The 18913-nt window shown below is 46.5% G+C and overlaps 1 protein-coding gene across 2 annotated transcripts; it reads left to right on the top strand.

The window, feature by feature from the left end:
• Positions 1-12650: 12650 nt before the first annotated feature.
• On the top strand, positions 12651-14554 carry LOC127334400 (uncharacterized). Of its 2 annotated transcripts, none has more exons than XM_051360843.2 (3): positions 12651-12941; positions 13047-13164; positions 13245-14554. In XM_051360843.2, exons 1-3 carry the CDS (start codon positions 12922-12924, stop codon positions 14472-14474), a joined length of 1368 nt encoding a protein of 455 aa, XP_051216803.1. In that variant the 5' UTR covers positions 12651-12921; the 3' UTR covers positions 14475-14554. The 2 variants fall into 2 exon arrangements, with proteins under 2 accessions (XP_051216803.1, XP_051216804.1); XM_051360844.2 differs by having other exon boundaries at positions 12920-12941; positions 13047-13130.
• Positions 14555-18913: the final 4359 nt, after the last annotated feature.

Genomic DNA, 18913 nt, shown 5'->3' with positions numbered 1-18913 from the left:
ACATAGACCTTGTGGAATTAATCAAATCAAAGATGAATATTGTATCCATCATGCTAATGAAAAAACTAGAAAGTGGTTTATGGCTCTAGTTGATCTTGGTAAAAAAGTTTGTGCCCTCTATCCTTTTATTTGTGAAGTTTGCCATGAAGTGGGTCATTTTAATTTTCAATGCTCCTCCAATGATAATTTGAACCCAATGAGTGCTGCAAATTTGTATTGTGATGATGAAATTACTCCTAATCAGCATGATGAACTTACTTTATTTTTGGGGTGTGAAGAACTGTTGAGAAAAATCTCTTTGTTACATATGAATGATCTTGATATTGATGATGTCCTGCATGGGTGTTTTTCTTATTGCATTGATAATAGCCATACAAATACTTACATACAAAATATTTTAGAAGATGACACCTTGCCAAAATATGATAGGACCGCTATGTGTTTTCAACTAATTAATGAAAAGGAGGGATCCTCCCAAGTTTCTTCTATTGTTTCTGAAAGTAAATCAGGTTATGCGAACAAGCTACCCTTCAAGCCTCTTCCTCCTAAAGAAGGGAACGAGGAGAAGGAAGAGAAGAAGAAGAAGAAAAAGGGAACGAAGAAGAAGAAGAAGAAGGGGAATAAAAAGAAAGAGGTAACGGCGTATCCCCGCGTGAATGAGATAACGCTAGGTAACCGTAAGTATGTTGCTCCTAATGATTATTGTGATAATGAATCTGAATACGATGATCTTCCTATACCCTTTACATACATTAGCAATCATGATTTAAATGAGCACACTACTTTTGATATTGCAAATCTCTGGGAAACTAATTCTGAAAATGATGATGATAATAATTGCCATAGTGTCTGTGCTATCCATGCTTCCTCCCATAATGATATAGAAAGCTCTAAGCTTGGGGAAGAGGTGTTTGAAAATCCTTTTGCTACTGGTCATTATGTTCTTGATACATCTCCTTCTAATAACAATGATGGTGTGGACACAGATAAACCAACTGTGAAAGATAACTATTCTATTTCCTATGATGACACTGTTCCTCCGATCTCTGATGATTATTATAAAGAATGCTATGATATAGGTTCTAACTATCCTTATGAAACTTGTCATAGTCATGATTGGATTACCAAAAACAATTCCCTTAATAGGCAACTTGTTTACCATGTTCAAATTCTTGATAATAATCTTGCTCCAATTACTATTAATGAGAATAACTCTTCTTATGCCAAATTTAATGATACTTCTATGCATATGAACCATGATAAGAATGTTTTAAGTGATGGGTATATTGTGGATTTCATCAATGATGCTACTGAAAGTTATTATGAGAGAGGGAAATATGGTCGTATGCATCTTAATAATATTAAGTTTCCCCTCTTTATGTTGAGAATCTTGAAGTTACTCGTGTTTTATCCTCTTATGCTTGTCACTTTGTTCTTCATGAATTCATTTGTGTACAAGATTCCTCTTCATAGGAAGCATGTTAGACTTAAATGTGTTTTGAATTTGCCTCTTGATGCTCTCTTTTGCTTCAAATATTATTTCTTGCGAGTGCATCATTAAAACTGCTGAGCCCATCTTAATGGCTATAAAGAAAGAACTTCTTGGGAGATAACCCATGTGTTTATTTTGCTACAGTACTTTGTTTTATATTTGTGTCTTGGAAGTTGTTTACTACTGTAGCAACCTCTCCTTATCTTAGTTTTGTGTTTTGTTGTGCCAAGTAAAGTCGTTGATAGTAAAGTTCATACTAGATTTGGATTACTGCGCGGAAACAGATTTCTTTGCTGTCACGAATCTGGGCAAAATTCTCTGTAGGTAACTCATAAAATTATGCCAATTTACGTGAGTGATCCTCAGATATGTACGCAACTTTCATTCAATTTGAGCATTTTCATTTGAGCAAGTCTGGTGCCTCAATAAAATTCGTCTTTACGGACTGTTCTGTTTTGACAGATTCTGCCTTTTATTTCGCATTGCTTCTTTTGCTATGTGGAATGGATTTCTTTGTTCCATTGACTTCCAGTAGCTTTGAGCAATGTCCAGAAGTGTTAAGAATGATTGTGTCACCTCTGAACATGTGAGTTTTTGATTATGCACTAACCCTCTAACGAGTTTGTTTCGAGTTTGGTGTGAAGGAAGTTTTCAAGGGTCAAGAGAGGAGGATGATATACTACGATCAAGAAGAGTAAAAAGTCTAAGCTTGGAGATGCCCCGGTGGTTCATCCCTGCACATTTCAAGAAGACTCAAGCATCTAAGCTTGGGGATGCCCAAGGCATCCCCTTCTTCATCGACAAATTATCAGGTTCCTTCTCTTGAAACTATATTTTTATTCGGTCACATCTTATGTACTTTACTTGGAGCGTCTGTATGTTTCTTGTTTTTGTTTTTGTTTGAATAAATACTTGTGTGGGAGAGAGACACGCTCCGCTGGTTCATATGAACACATGTGTTCTTAGCTTTTAGTATTCATGGCGAAGGTTGAAACTGCTTCGTTAAATTGTTGTATGGTTGGAATCGGGAAATGCTACATGTAGTAATTGCTAAAATGTCTTGGGTAATGTGATACTTGGCAATTGTTGTGCTCATGTTTAAGCTCTTGCATCATATACTTTGCACCCATTAATGAAGAAATACATAGAGCTTGCTAAAATTTGGTTTGCATAATTGGTCTCTCTAAGGTCTAGATAATTTCTAGTATTGAGTTTGAACAACAAGGAAGACGGTGTAGAGTCTTATAATGTTTACAATATGTCTTTTATGTGAGTTTTGCTGCACCGGTTCATCCTTGTGTTTGTTTCAAATAGCCTTGCTAGCCTAAACCTTGTATCGAGAGGGAATACTTCTCATGCATCCAAAATCCTTGAGCCAACCACTATGTCATTTGTGTCCACCATACCTACCTACTACATGGTATTTCCTGCCATTCCAAAGTAAATTGCTTGAGTGCTACCTTTAAACAATTCAAAATTTATCACCTCTGATTTGTGTCAATGTTTTATAGCTCATGAGGAAGTATGTGGTGTTTATCTTTCAATCTTGTTGGGCAACTTTCACCAATGGACTAGTGGCTTCATCCGCTTATCCAATAATTTGCAAAAAGAGCTGGCAATGGGATTCCCAGTCCCAAATTAATTAACTTAAATAGACACTCCTCCATGGTATGTGATTGTTGGACGGCACCCGAAGGATTCGGTTAGCCATGGCTTGTGTAAGCAAAGGTTGGGAGGAGTGTCATCATAATAAAACTAAAATAAAAAGGCACTCCTTCATGGTATGAGATTGTTGGCAGGCACCCGAGGATTCGGTTAGCCATGGTTTGTGAAAGAAAGGTTGGAAGGAGTGCCACCCAAAAATAAAATAAAATGGGAGCCGCTCTTTGAAGGTTTGCCTGGCAAGGGGGTTAGAGTACCCTCTACCATTCGTTGACAACAACATACACCTCTCAAAACTTTATTTTTATGCTCTCTTTATGTTTTCAAAATAGAAGCTCTAGCACAAATATAGCAATCGATGCTTTCCTCTTTGAAGGACCATTCTTTTACTTTTATTGTTGAGTCAGTTCACCTATTTCTCTCCATCTCAAGAAGCAAACACTTGTGTGAACTGTGCATTGATTCCTACATATTTGCATATTGCATTTGTTATATTGCTTTGCATTGACAACTATCCATGAGATATACATGTTACAAGTTGAAAGCAACCGCTGAAACTTAATCTTCCATTGTGTTGCTTTGATACCTTTACTAAGAATTTATTGCTTTATGAGTAACTCTTATGCAAGACTTATTGATGCTCGTCTTGAAAGTACTATTCATGAAAAGTCTTTGCTATATGATTCAATTGTTTACTCATTGCATTTACATTGTTTCGAATCGCTGCATTCATCTCATATGCTTTACAATAGTATGATTAAGATTATGTTGGTAGCATGTCACCTCAGAAATTATCTTTTATCGTTTACCTACTCGAGGACGAGTAGGAACTAAGCTTGGGGATGCTGATACGTCTCCAACGTATCTATAATTTCTGATATTCCATGCTTGTTTTATGACAATACCGACATGTTTTGTTCACACTTTATGTCATTATTATGCGTTTTCCGGAACTAACCTATTGACGAGATGCCGAAAGGCCAGTTGCTGTTTTCTGCTGTTTTTGGTTCCAGAAAGGCTGTTCGGGCAATATTCTCGGAATTGGACGAAATCAACGCCAAACCTCCTATTTTTCCCGGAAGGCTCCAGAACACCGAAGAAGAGTCGGAGAGGGGGCACAGGGCCATCAAACCCTAGGCCGGCGCGGCCAAGGGGGGGCCCGCGCCCCCCTATAGTGTGGCCACCCTGTCAGCCCTCCTGCGCCGCCTCTTCGCCTATAAAACCCCTTTCGACCTAAAAACGCAGCACCAATTGACGAAACTCCAGAAAGACTCCAGGGGCGCCGCCACCGTCGCGAAACTCCAATTCGGGGGACAGAACTCTCTGTTCCGGCACCCTGCCGGGACGGGGAATTGCCCCCGGAGCCATCTCCACCGCCGTCTTCACCGCCATCTTCACCGCCATCGCTGCCTCCATGATGAGGAGGGAGTAATCCACCCCCGAGGCTGAGGGCTCCGCTGTAGCTATGTGGTTCATCTCTCTCCCATGTACCTCAATACAATAATCTCATGAGCTGCTTTACATGATTGAGATTCATATGAGTTTTGTATCACTACTATTCTATGTGCTACTCTAGTGATGTTATTAAAGTAGTTTTATTCCTCCTGCACGGTGTAATGGTGACAGTGTGTGCATCCGTGTTAGTACTTGGCGTAGGCTATGATTATGATCTCTTGTAGATTATGAAGTTAACTATTGCTATGATGGTATTGATGTGATCTATTCCTCCTACATAGTGTGATGGTGACAGTGTGCATGCTATGTTAGTTCTTGGTGTAATTGTGTTGATCTATCTTACACTCTAAGGTTATTTAAATATGAACATTGAATATTGTGGAGCTTGTTAACTCCGGCATTGAGGGTTCGTGTAATCCTACACAGTTAGCGGTGTTCATCATCCAACAAAAGAGTGTAGAGTAGTCCTATTATGTGATCATTGTTGAGAGTGTCCACTAGTGAAAGCAGGATCCCTGGGCCTTGCTTCCAAGCATCGAATCTCCGTTTGTTTACTGTTTTACTGCGTTACTACTGCTGCGTTACTACTGCTTGTTTACTGTCCTGGGCAAAGCACTTTTCTGGTGCCGTTGCTACTGCTTATATATATTCATACCACCTGTATTTCACTATCTCTTCGCCGAACTAGTGCACCTATTAGGTGTGTTGGGGACACAAGAGACTTCTTGCTTTGTGGTTGCAGGGTTGCTTGAGAGGGATATCTTTGACATCTTCCTCCCTGAGATCGATAAACCTTGGGTAATCCACTTAAGGGAAACTTGCTGCTGTTCTACAAACCTCTGCTCTTGGAGGCCCAACACTGTCTACAAGAATAGAAGCTCCCGTAGACATCAGGTCTCCATGGCCATGAGCATGGGCCATCCTCGCGGCGGCGGCGCCGCCGCCATGTTCCCAGGCCAGTGGCCGACCCAAGGTACAACCACTTCCCCATCGGCTTTCTCCCCTTCGAGCTTCTCGCCGTCGTCGCATGCCTTGTTCCAAGGGGCGACCTACGGCCAACCGTCCAGGTTCACGCCGTCGCCGCCCGATCTCACCGGTGGCAACCTGAACGAGGAGGGCTTCTCGCCGGCCCTGCGACGAGGACCACTCCCGTTCGGTGCGATGGCGGTGCCGAACGACGAGGTGATGAACGAGATGATCAACTCCGGCTCCATGGCCGCCGCTGCGAGCCCGGGATTCTTCACGCAAGAGGAGGCGAGGGCGATGGCGACTGACGCGGAGCGCAACGGGCACGTTTAGGATGTGGCCGATGGAAGCCAAGCCGTCGAAGAAGAATAAGAGGAAGAACCAACTCAAGGCGGGGTCACCGACGCCAACCTGCCGCCGTCGAAGGCAAAGAAGAAGAAGAAGAAGGACTCGCCGCCGGCCGAACCGCGCATCAAATGGACGCTGAGGGAGGAGGAGTGCCTCGCCGAAGCTTGGATGACCGTGTCCATGAACGGCATAACCAGGGCGAATCAGAACTACGAGACGTACTGGCTTCGAGTGAAGCAGGAGTTCGACGAGCGCAAGCTCGTCGGTCCCTATTTCAACAAGACGATCATGAACCGGGGAGACAAGGCCATGGCGACGCACTGGGGGATCATACAAACGTCGTGCAGAAAATGGCACGACATACATGTGGAGATCAAAGACGTGCCGGTGAGCGGCGAAGACTTCGAAGCCAAGGTATGCATACGCCGTGGCTCCTCCGTCGACCATGCATGTACTGATCGCCGTGAGCTGACCCTTCTCGCCGTCCTCTTTTTCCCCAGGTCCGCCGTGCTTTCGACATGTACCACAACGACACCGGCTTGACGTTCAAGTTTCTCAACGTCTTCTCCCGCATCGAGAAGTGCGAGAAGTGGACGGAAACCCGCACGAGCCTCTCGAAGAGCAAAACCGAACAGTACAACCCCGACGCTCTGGCGCCAGGTTCGTCGGATGGCCGCCCGGAACTCGGCCAGAAAAAGCTCAAAGATCTGAAAAAGATGGGCCATCCCGCTGAGAAGATGCAGGCGTCGTTCGACAAGTGTTGCGCCGACGCGAGGACGCACGCCGCCGGGATGAGCGCCAAGTTCGACGGCAGGTGGAGGGAGATGCTCGCCAACCAAGGCGCCCGGATCGCCCTGCTGAAGACGACGACCGCGGCGAAGAAGAGGAACACAGACTTGGCGTTTCTGATGGGCGGCAACACAGCCCTGATGGACGAGGAGACGAGGATTTGGTACGAGGGTCACCAGACCGACATCCTCCGTCCAGTGCTTCGCCCTCACTGTCTACGACGTCGACTGCCGCCGCCTCGACGTCGACTACGGCTGCCGCGTCATCGGCCGCCGCTTCGACCACGGCGTGTGACGAAACTGGGCCGTCAGACACCGCCATGCCAGACGGGACTGCCGACGCCCCTGTTTCGGTGTAATTTCCATCCGATCGCCGATCTGTGGCTGATCCTTTTGCCGACCTATTTGTAGCGGGACAATGTTTTGTTTCAATTTCGACTTTGTCCGGCGAACTCCGGGTGGACGACTGGGAATATGGTTCTCCCCACGAATTAATTTCGTCCAATCCGGTGGTTGTTTCGTCCGGATTTCGGCGTGAGGAGGCCAAACGAGCGGAGATGCTCTAAGCCCTATCTCAAGACAGTTGGACCTCAAGAAACAAAAATCCAGAGAGATTGTAGACATCAATCCTTTTCGCTAATATTGTATTTGCCGCCTTATCATGCTCGATATTGCTTTAACCAAGCTTATCACGTTCGGCTGGTGCGATGACGCAACAAGGTGATTGAATAGTTCAACGGGTGACGGAAATGCAACTGCCGCTGTTTCACCGTGCTCTTTGCTGACGCTGCCCTCCGTGTGCTGTTGGTTCTTCGGAGCCCATGTTCACATATTCTTCACAGCTATCAGAAGAAAGATATTAAATCCCGCTTGCTTTTTTCGATAAAGGGAATATATTAATATCAAGAAGATACCAATTACATTCAGTCTCTGCAACAACGCACCATCCTAATGGCACTACGGATGCACACAACCAAAAAACAAGAAAAGAAAACTAAAAAATAAAAGTCCCGCTACAGTATCTCGGGTCTAACAACAGCAATACATCCACCGCCAAGACAATACCCGAATTACAGACTCTCAAAAAACGACGCCTCCAGGAAGGAAACAGTGCTCAAACACCATCGTCGCCCGATCAAAGATCTTAGGTTTTCACCCTGAAGATAGTCCCCGCTCTCAAAACAATGCCTCCACCAAGGTCATTGCCAGACACAACCAATTAAGACCAGACCTTGGGTTTTCACCCTGAAAGGTAGGACTCAGCACTTCACCTATGTTGTCGCCACCACTTTCATACCGCTGTTGTGAAGCCCGGAACACCAAGCAAGTCCCTCAACATCGCATAGACTTGAACCTCCCTTAGCTAGTCCTCTCCTACGGCCTTCATGAAATTCTCTTCTTCCGACTTTCATCATGGATCCATAGTCACTTGATGTCAACACAGAAAAAGAGCTTCGCGCCGCTCCCTCCAGAACCAATCGGTCGGAATAAAAACATGGGTGCGCACGACCGAATACCTCCGATCCAGCAAACTCCAGGCAAAAGCACTGTTACATTCGCCGGCGGAGCCTTCCGGAACTCAACACTCCGGCCAGATCACGAGTCCAGGCCTCCGGTAGGTCCTCCTCTTCACGCAAGAGAGGCCCTAGGACTGCCGCCTTTATTCAGGTCGGACCCCCACGTCGGCGACCATCCTGGGCTGGCCACTCCAACCCTCCATCGGCGACACCATCGCCGGCTTCCAAGCTCCTCCATCTCGCCGCCGGAACGTGGTGATAGATCAAAAGATCCACCACCACCAACCGCAGGCCGATCCTCTCCGGCGAAGAAGAGGGTCACCTCCACCGTCGAACTCAACGCTGCTGCCCCGGGCGTCCTCGTACCGCGGGAGAAGCCCAAGGTCATCGCCCCTCACCGGCAAGAGGCGGAGGAAAGACGTTGTCCGCCTCCACCAGCCACCACCGCCGGCATGCCGCCGATGGGAGGCGGGGAGGCCGCAGCCCGCAGCTGAATCGTCCCCGGGAGGACCGCCGCCGCCCCTCCATCCTCGTCCAACCGCCGCCGCCCCGGGAGACGGAAGGGCCGCCGCCGCGTGAGAGACTCCTTGGCCGCCGTTCCCGACGCGTCACGAGGGATAGCCCCCGCCGCCGCCACGCCCCGAGATCTTTGCCCCGGCGGCGGCGGCGGGAGGGTTGGGAGGCTGGGTTTGGGAGGCTAGGGTTTGGGGGCTGGCTGGGAGCCTTTCTGGAAAAATAAGGTCTTCTCAGCCCGCTTGCTTTGTTGCTCACATTCAACATCCTTTTTCCTGATACGAAAAACAATCATATAGGGACAAAAAAACGAGGGCTTCATTTGCTATTGTATTTCAACTCGAGCTGCCGATCCACAGGCAGCCCGACACATGGGCTGGGGTGACCATACGAGCGACGTCCGCTCAGAAATAATTTATACGCTGACTGCTTTGCTACTGGACCGCCCAGCAAAACTGAAACTTTGTCATGGCCATTGGCGGCTTTCACTTGTACTCGGCATCATCTTTGGCTGATAGTCTAGCTAAGCTAGCTAACATGATAATCAGCACCAGTAACGGGTTAAGAAATTAGCAGGATGAACGATTCAAAGTGCGCTAAAATATTACAGTTAGACTCCCGTGACACTAACACGTACGGCAAATATAAATCTTTCACAATAGGGTTACCTAGGGCGCTTTTGGTTGCTGGCATCTGTTTCACAACTTAGATCCAGTGTGCGCGAGGCTAGCTAAGGGCTTATCTGACTTCTACATTGAGTTCGGTTGCATGAAAGCCATTTTCCGCACTGCGAAAAAAAAAATCATGTTGTTTAGTCCTGTTTTAGGCTTCCCAGTGTAAAACGAGCAGTGTGAAAACATTTTCCCGAATCTGTGAAGTTACGAGCACATTTATGCATAAATAAGGAGGAATAACAAGACTACAATAGAAGCTATCATATTCAATCACCAATAGAAACTTAATTACTTTACTTTAGGCGAGGCATAATAGCAGACTTTAGTTTAGAACATAGTCTACATAACTAACGACACATAGATAAATAATCACCACCAAGGGTTGGATCGGTCCTTGGGGCGCTTCTTGACCACATCGTTCATGGAGTAGTCGAAGATGGTGATCTTGTAGACATCACCCTTGAGGACCTTGAAAGTCATGAAGTGCCCGATCTTGATGTCGCGAGCAATGGAAATCGAGCCCAACCTTGACCCCCTACCATTGGCATCCTTCAGCTTTTCTATCGAGTAGCAGCCAGTGTTGATCTCCACGATGATGATCCTTGAGACGGGGCCAAGGTAGCGTTGGAAGTAGTCGGGAATTGGAAGCAAGTCCAACCTGGGTGCCACGATAACCTTGGCAAAGTGGATTGGACCAACATCGTCATGGAAGTGGCCCACCCTCATCGGCCTTCCTCTCGGCCTCTTGGAGGTGTTCCTTCTCCAACAGTCATGGATCATCCTTTCAAATTAGATGGTGCCACACTTTAATCCTCCGCCGATTCAAGAAAATAGCAAACATAATTTAGAATAGGGAGCCTCATACTTGGTGCACACGGATATTAAAGAGAGGACCATTCACTAGAAATATATTATTGCATGGTACAAGGTATTGCAATATCATCACTAGAGCACATAGTACCACATATTATAATCATCCACACAAATATCCAAGATTGGCTTATGCAAGCACATCATAATTACATGCCTCATCATAATCATATCCAAATGTTCTAACATATGTCCGTACGATATCAGGGAGAATGCACATCTCAACGAGTGTGCACTACCGGGTATTGCGGAGACATCCGATGGACAAACTAGTCATTGAGATAATCAAATATTTATCAAGTACCTTGGACAAGTAATGTGGTTGTACACAATACATGTAAATGGAGATTATCCCAGTGTTACTGAGACAATGTCAAGTTTAAATCATCGCCGAAACAATGCAAACAACAAGCCTAACATGAAACAATTATAGGTGGCTACATGGTGATCATCGGCTTTGCATGCATCATCGGCCTGCTTATATGAAACCCTAAATGTGAAAAATCCCCAAATGTTGCAACATTGAGGCCCGTAAGAACACATCTAGCCTAATCGGGCTTAATCTAACCATAAAGCAAATCAATATAAATGTAGATTTTCACATTTTGACGTCCACGCGAATAGACCTCATGAACAAGTACGAGGATAATCGCGCATACAAACATAAATTAACCCGTCAGTTAAGATCTACCGTGCATGTTGGTTAAGCACAAAATAAGCATCCTACATACAAATCTGCAACCATACAATTTTCTGAGAGTGTGTTGTGGGCTTACTGCCATTGATGGACCTCGAGAAGTAGAGCTTGTGGCGGGGATGAAGGCGTCGATATCGATAAAGGCTTGTGGACACTCCCGCCCTCGCTGGTTGGAGTGGTGCTCTTTGATCTACCGGCGGCAGTGCAACCGCCGGTGCCAATATGAGGCGATGTTATATTGTGATCCAAATTCATATACTAAAGTGAGGCTAACTTCTGACGAGCGGAGCGAGGCCCGTCGCCAGTATCTACGACCGAAGCAGAATATATGGCAATTGCTGAAGCTTGCAAATAGTTTGTTTGGTTGAAAGGTTTGTATGCTGAGCTTTGTGGAGATGATTATTTACATTAACTTGTTTTGTGACAGTCAAAGTGCAATATACCTTACGAAAAATCAAATGTTTCATGAGAGGACAAAGCACATTAATGTCAAGTAACATTATGTTCATGATATTCTTGCACAAGGTAAACTGAAGGTATGCAAGATAAGTACTCATGATAATCCTGCTGATATGATGACAAAGTATGTTCCTGTTTCCAAGTTTGAGCTTTGCTCGAGCTTGGTTGGTATAACTGTTTAGCCCAAGTGGTTGTTGGCGGCAGCAAGTGTTTTTTCTTTGTTGTTCAGGAGATTGTTGAAGTTCATGCTATAAGATGGAATTTGTCTCAAGGTGAGTTTGTTAAATTGTTATCCAAATTCATATACTAAAGGGAGGCTAACTTCTGATGAGCGGAGCGAGGCCCATCGCCGGTAGGTTTGGGATCGTTGCCACCGCCTATATACATCTTGTAAGCCGCCTGCTAGGGTTTATCAGATTATAAAATAACCCACAGCGTTTGTAAATACTCCCCGATATAATGAAGTATTTGCTGGCTGGCGCCCGTTGTTTTTTCATTTCTGTGTTGGAAGGGGTTTTCCACGTTAAATCTTGTGTCTCCGATGCGTTTTCTTTTATCGTTCTTCGTTATTTGCTTGTCGCGTTTATAACAGGGGAGATGAGAGGGTCGGTGTCAAAGGGAAGTGAGAGGGAAGAGCGGGGGTGACGGGATTTATTGTGAGCCTTCTCGATGCATCGCGCCGTCTCTAGCTATTCCCCACAAGCGCAGCCACATACCCCTCTTGTGCTCGCCACAACGTGTCCCACCGTGAGCTTCCGATTCAGGCGTTTCCCGCTAGCCAACTTTTGGCTTATTTTGAGAACTGCACGATGCACGAACCCTAGAGCACAGTGGGCCAACAAACACGTAAAATTCGGCCTAGCGGATGCGAGAAATGACTTCGCGAGTAACCAAGCACGTCCCTAGCAATGTATTCTAAGCACTTCACTAATTCAGTGAAGTATACATCAGTGACGCGGAATTCTTGTTCTGATTGGACCTCATTTTCAGCACTCTGTAGCTTCATCAGATTTAGTCCATGTTTTAACAAGAACAAACCATACACTTACTTTGGAACGGAGTAGTTAACATGATGATAATCAGTAGGCGGTTTAAGAAAAGATCCAGAGTGCAGTAAAATATTACAGGTAGACATCCCCTGACACCGACACGTAGGGCGGAGTAAGTATAAACATCCGTCATCCGCTCCGTTGGATCACGCGCAAGCTGCATTGAAAAAATTGCTTGGGATCGCGCGCGACGGTCCTGATCAAGCCCGCCGTCTCCTTCATCGATCAACCTGCTCCATCGGAACTTGTCAACTGTGTGACGTACTGCTACTCTCGCCTTCCTCCGCTCTTTTTGTTCAGCGTGGTCGAGTATAAATCTGGGTGTGCTCTCGACCGGTTTCTGACACGCCGGCGACGACACAGAAAAGGCTCCAAGGAACACCGGTCCCTCTCTCCTGGGTGCGCCGCGCCGCGCGCGCGCGGGCGACCTGATGCTGCCATCCAGGCCGAGGTGACCAGGATCCTCTTGACGAAACTTGCTCATCCTAGGAGTAAGTTTCTAATTGTGGTGAGCATTCCAATCGATCTGACGAGCAGGTACATATTCTCCGCGCAGATCGGGGTCGTGGGGAGGTGGGACTCTCACTCCGACTCCTCCGGCTTCCATTTCCCAGGCGACTCCTCGGCACGAGCGCAGCAGGTCCGCCACCACGTACTCCACACTATCATCCCAGGTGCGCACGTAGCTGCACATGCTGCATGGACGTCCAGTTTGGTCGACGGCAGTCCTAACTTATATATGGGCTCACCGCAGCGTGGCAGCGGCGGTGGCGACATGACCATGGCGACGGAGCAGACAGAGACGACGATGCTGGAGTCGCTGATCCGCCAGACCAGGGAGCTGGAGCAGGCCAAGGTCGCGCTCGAGGAGGCCAGGCTCGAGCTCGCCACGCTGCGAGGGCAGCAAGGCGCGCCGGCCGCCGCCAACGGGCCCGCGTGGAGCGTCATGGACCTCATGTTCGGCGGCGTCGACGAGGAGATCAACGGGCTGCGGGCCAGGCTCCGGGCGGCGGTGCTCGCCGAGGACAAGAATAGAAAGGCCGCGGACGACCTCGCCGCCGCGCTGTCCGCCGTCACCATGGAGGCCAAGCAGGTCAAGGCGTGGCTCTCCGACGCGCAGGCCGACCTGGAGCGCGCCGACGCCGAGGCCGGCCGGCTCGAGTCGCTGCTGCGCGCCACCGAGGCGGAGCTGCGGTCCGCCACCGACCAGCTCGACGCCATCACGTCCGAGTGGAAGGAGGCAGCGGACGCGTGGCGCGGGCGGGAGAAGGCGCTGCTCGCGCGCGCCCGCGCGGCGGAGGACGACGCGGACGGGGCCCGGCGGGAGAACGCCGAGCTCGCCGGGCTGCACCGGGCGACCGACGGCGAGAACGGCGCCCTGCGGCGCGCGCTGGAGCGGGCCGTGGAGGAGGCCAACGCGGCCAGCGAGTCGCTCGAGTTCGCCACCGGCGAGAACTCGAGGCTGCGCGACGCCCTCGCCGAGAAGGATAACGCCGTGGAGTCCCTCAGGCAGGAGAACGAGGCCCTAAAGGCTAGCGAGGCCGCGGCGCAGGGGCGCGCCAAGGACCTCGACGACCAGCTCGCGGCTGCAACCAAAAAAGCCACCACCACCGATCGTGCCGCGGAGCTGCCGCTGGAGAAGTGGAGAAATGAAGCTCAGGGCAAGCTCAGCGCGGCGTTCCTGGCGGACTCCGGCAGGGTGCTGGCCACGAGCCGGAAGGACCGCATGTTCGCGTCCATCAGCAACATCGCGGAGCTCAGGTCCGCGGCGGCTGCGGCGGCCATGGACGACTACGACTACGAGTTCGATCACTTCGACGACGGGCGGCAGTACGGCGGCCTGGAGCACGCCATGAAGCACAGGAAGAGGAGGTCCGTTCTGAGGAAGTTCGGGGACTTCTTCAGGAGGAGAAGTTTTCACAAGTCTGAATTTGTGCCGGTGCCGCACTACACTACAGTAGCTACCAAGGATCTTACTAGATAGATACTATTTGCGTGATGCTTGCGTTGTGTGCTCGCTTGATACTACAAAATGCACACATAATAAAAATGACTTGTATATTATCGTTATCTCTTTAATTATTTACCTGCTGCAGAAAATTCGATCGCAAGGCCGAATGCTTGGCTGCCTGTCCGACAATGATGTGACAAGAGTTGGAGGAGAAGATATTGTTTTATATGATTAGGGTGTGGTTAGTTTTAAGTCGACTAAAAATTAATTTACTTCTTAGTTAGATAGTGTTTTTCTTTGCGGGAAAAAGAGAATATATTAAGCAAACGGAGGATTACAATCTTGGTCGACAGCCTGGCTAACCTCCGGGAGCAAGTTTGTGAACCATACTTTCGACCAACGCCTAATCCTACCTATCCTAGCAAGCTCGTGACTAACCGCAGCTAACTTTCAAAACACATATATCTCTTTCCCTAACCAACTCTCTAGTGACAGAAATACGAAACGTATAAATCGAAGTGTTTGGTGTAGTCTGATGTATCAACTCGCATGCTTCGGAGCAATCTGTTTTAACCGAGAACGGTAGATTGGTCGATACTAGACCAAGCTGGATCCCTTCCTCAATCGCCATAAGCTCCGCTTCCGTCGCATCTTGACACTGTTGTACCTCCCGGCATGCCGCAACGACCACCTTCCCTTCATGGTCTCTCAGCACCATCCCAATGCCCGCTTCGCTGCTGGTAAGAAAAGCACCATCCGTGTTTAACTTGGCATAGCCCGGCTCTGGAGCTGTCCATCTATTCTGATCTTTCTTCTTTCCATCCTGGTTCAAAATTTTCACTCCTGTATTGCTGCCTTGACTAATGATTATTTTGCCCTTGACAATATCTGCCCCACATGTTGCAAAATATGTTGCAACTCATAACTAGCATGAAACATGGAGCAAGTCTAAGATTCAGTTTTTTTTGTTACATCCTCACTTGCAACTGAAAAACTCATTCGCAATCAAACTTTCAACTCATATGCACGAATAACTGTGCAATCAGACAATGTAGGATTTAACTGAGCAATAACTTTACCTTTGATATGATGCACAATATGTTGAGCTTTGTGGAGTTCTAGACCATGTGCAACTTGATGACAAAGTTGACGATGAATCGATGACATATCGTGGAGGTTGAAGGCATCTCCAGCGGTCTAACTCATTTCAGACCTAAAATGTGTCTATTTTAGTTTGTTTAGATCGGCTGCGGACATGATATTGGCCATGTAACCTACGTTGTTCGCTTGGGTCGAAGGTATACCCAGCAGCCTAATGCATTTTGGTTTGCGACTGGCCTTTTCCTTGTACTTTTCCCGAGTGACTCATATAAAAATGGAAAAACAATAACATTGCCCAACCAAATTAATTTAAACGACATACATCCAACTAAAAAATATAGTTCAAAAGAAATATAGTCCACCAAATAAACAACATGGTTCACATGGAAACAAATAAAATGAGATGACTACTGGTTTCTTGGCAATACCCATTGATGGTCAATCAAATCCTCTAGAACTTGATCATGAGTGTGGCGATCACGGATCCCATGATGCACGTGTAGAAACTTCTCAAACGTTGATGCCCCAGGCTACTGCGCAACCAATTCACCCTGAAATTGCCACCCTTGATCATGGAGGTCTTCATCACGCTCATCATCAACGATCATGGTGTGCATGCATCAAACAAGCGGTCATCACCTCCCACTTGGTCTTAATGCTCCATGTTCTAGCGTGGTGCCGAACAATAGCTAGGAGATTGCAGTAACCAAATGCCCGCTCCACATCTTTCTTACAAGTGTCTTGCTGTTTGAAAAACCTCTTCATTGTTCCTCTCTAGGGGCCAGGGTAGATGCCATCAACAAGATTATAGAGTTTGCCTAAGAGACATGCCTTCCCCAAGCCTAGAGAATACCTAAGAGCGTTGGAGCACGTTGATGTCATTGTGCGAACCTTCGATGCCAAAGAAAGAATGTCAAATCCATAGATCATGTGATGCAACATCCTTAGGAATGACAATGCATTCCTCTGTGTTCCCGTTATACTACCCCTACCATTTAAAAGGACAGTTCTTCCACTCTCAGTACATGCAATCTATGCTTTCAGTCATCACGGAAAATCCTTGCCTCGTTGACTGACAATAGGTTGTTAGTGTAGTCAATATTTAGCCCTCTCAGGTAAACACCGCTGAACACCGCAATTACATATTTGCAAAATTTGTACATCGATTCAAGGCATGTGGTCTCGCTAATTCTCAATTACTCATCAATGAGATCACCGGCTACTCCGTATGCAAGTGTGCAAATAGGTACGGAACATTTTTTTGGTAAGTGGTGAAGCCTAGTTACCTGCGACATTGGACTTGCATCTGAAGTATAGGTCGTAGTTGAAAGTGCATGGAGCCACATGTGTGGTTCTGGTAATTAATGACAATCCCGATTGACTAATGTTTGCATTGAGTCATATTTTGTAGGGTTTGTCCATAGGCAATGTTTGAATCATATGTTGGTTTCAAGGTTGCAATAAGAATAAATTGATGAAGAATATGTCTTGAAGAAGAAGATTAAGTGATCTCTTGTAATATCCCAGGTAATGGGGTTACAAAAATAGAGGAAACAGATGTGTGCATTGCATTCATGCATAGAAAATCTGGGAAATTTTCGCGCTTTAAAGTAAAACAGTCACAGTAACTGAAGTTTCACTTGACCTTGATGGAATTGAAGTAGCTCATCAAGTCCAGTGCTATAAACCTCAACGTGACCTTTGCTAAAAACCTGTTTTTGGTAGAGATGATTTGATCTAAGGGGTTAGATCAAATGGAACCAATACAACAACACTTTAATCAATGATTAATTGCTTGATCTTACAAAAGATCATAACATGGTATTCCTTGCCATAACATAAGAAAATCTATTCAATTGTAAAGCAAGTAACAATACATGGAGAAACCATTCTTCACTTATCTTTTGTAACACCCCAACTTTTCAAAACAAGAAAGAAAATGAATTTCCTTTTTCCAAAAATTGGAGCCAACAAAAACTTTTACTCAATTGAGTTTAGTGCATAGAGCTCCTACCCAATTGTTGTGAATTTTGCTAAGGTGCTTGTGTAAAGTATTTTGAAATGTTTTCTAAACCCTAACCCTACCTTTCTCAAAACCAAAGAGGAACTTTTAAAAAGAAAATAAAACAAATTGTGAGGCATATGTGGGCTAATGGCTAATTCTCCAATAATTGACCTATGCCCTATTTGCCTTACCCAAATGGTTGGAAACCATGAGTAACCCTAACCAACCTCTTTTGAACCCAAAATCATGATCCTTTGGATCAAAGAAAAAGAAAGAAAAAGGTTTGAGAAATTGCAAAAACCTCACATATGGTTTATGGCCATCTTTGAAAATCTTTAACCTCGGCCATATAAAATTGTGCCAATGGTTGGGAAACCCTTTTAAACTAAAAAGAATCCTTTTTGAATCAAAGAAACCAAAATCAAATCAAAGAAAAATCAAAAACCAAGTTACATGTGATAATGGTCACATGTGACAATTTCAGCATGATACCCACTTTGAGCGCTTCTATTTAGAAATTTTCAAACCAAACCCTGCCAACTCTTTGCACCTCATCCAAGACCTCATCAAGATGAACACTTTTGATGTTGACCACTTTGACCAGATCATTGACCATTGCTTATTACAAGGGTGCCAAGTGGCAACTTTGAAACCAATTCTAGATTCCCTCCAAATTTAGAATCTTCACAAATCTTTTCCAAAATTCAAACCAATGCCATGAGAGGTTGCCCAATATCATTTAGAACCTATCCATGCAGAATTTTGGCCAAAAGTCAAACCCAAGTGAGACCATTGCTTGTGAACAAATGGTTACATAGAGTAAGATTAGGGTACACCCACTCCCACCAACTTTGTACCACCTCCTCTCTCCCTCACTTGTACCTCTCTATAGTGCAACATGTACCACAAAACCCCACCAATGACCTCACCAAGCTTTACCATGATCATCCTCACACCACTATGCCAAGTACTTGCATGTATCACATACAACTTTGGCAACAATTAGTTTTACAAGCTCTAGACCTCTCCAACTATGATAACCTTGTCAAATAGTCTGGTCTCAACCCATTTTAGCAAGCCATGGACCCAGAGACCAAATTATTGCATCCAAACCTCAGGTACATGACCATGCCGGCCACCCTAGTCACCACCATGCCACCACTTGCTCCCTCTCTTCCTCTCTCTCTCTCACCATGTCAGCAAGCTTGGCCATGACCTCCTGCACATGCTGGCGCGAGCCCTGGCCAAGGAGAAGCCGCCAGCGCCCAGAACGTGACGTGCCCCGACGTGGTCACCACGCCAGAGCACGCCAGGACATGCCACGGCCACCACAGAGCACCACCTGCCCCCGACGACTCCGTCCTCC

The sequence above is a fragment of the Lolium perenne genome, chromosome 6 (assembly GCF_019359855.2).
Source record: "Lolium perenne isolate Kyuss_39 chromosome 6, Kyuss_2.0, whole genome shotgun sequence".
NCBI lineage: Eukaryota > Viridiplantae > Streptophyta > Magnoliopsida > Poales > Poaceae > Lolium > Lolium perenne.
This window is presented reverse-complemented; position numbering and strand designations above follow the sequence as displayed.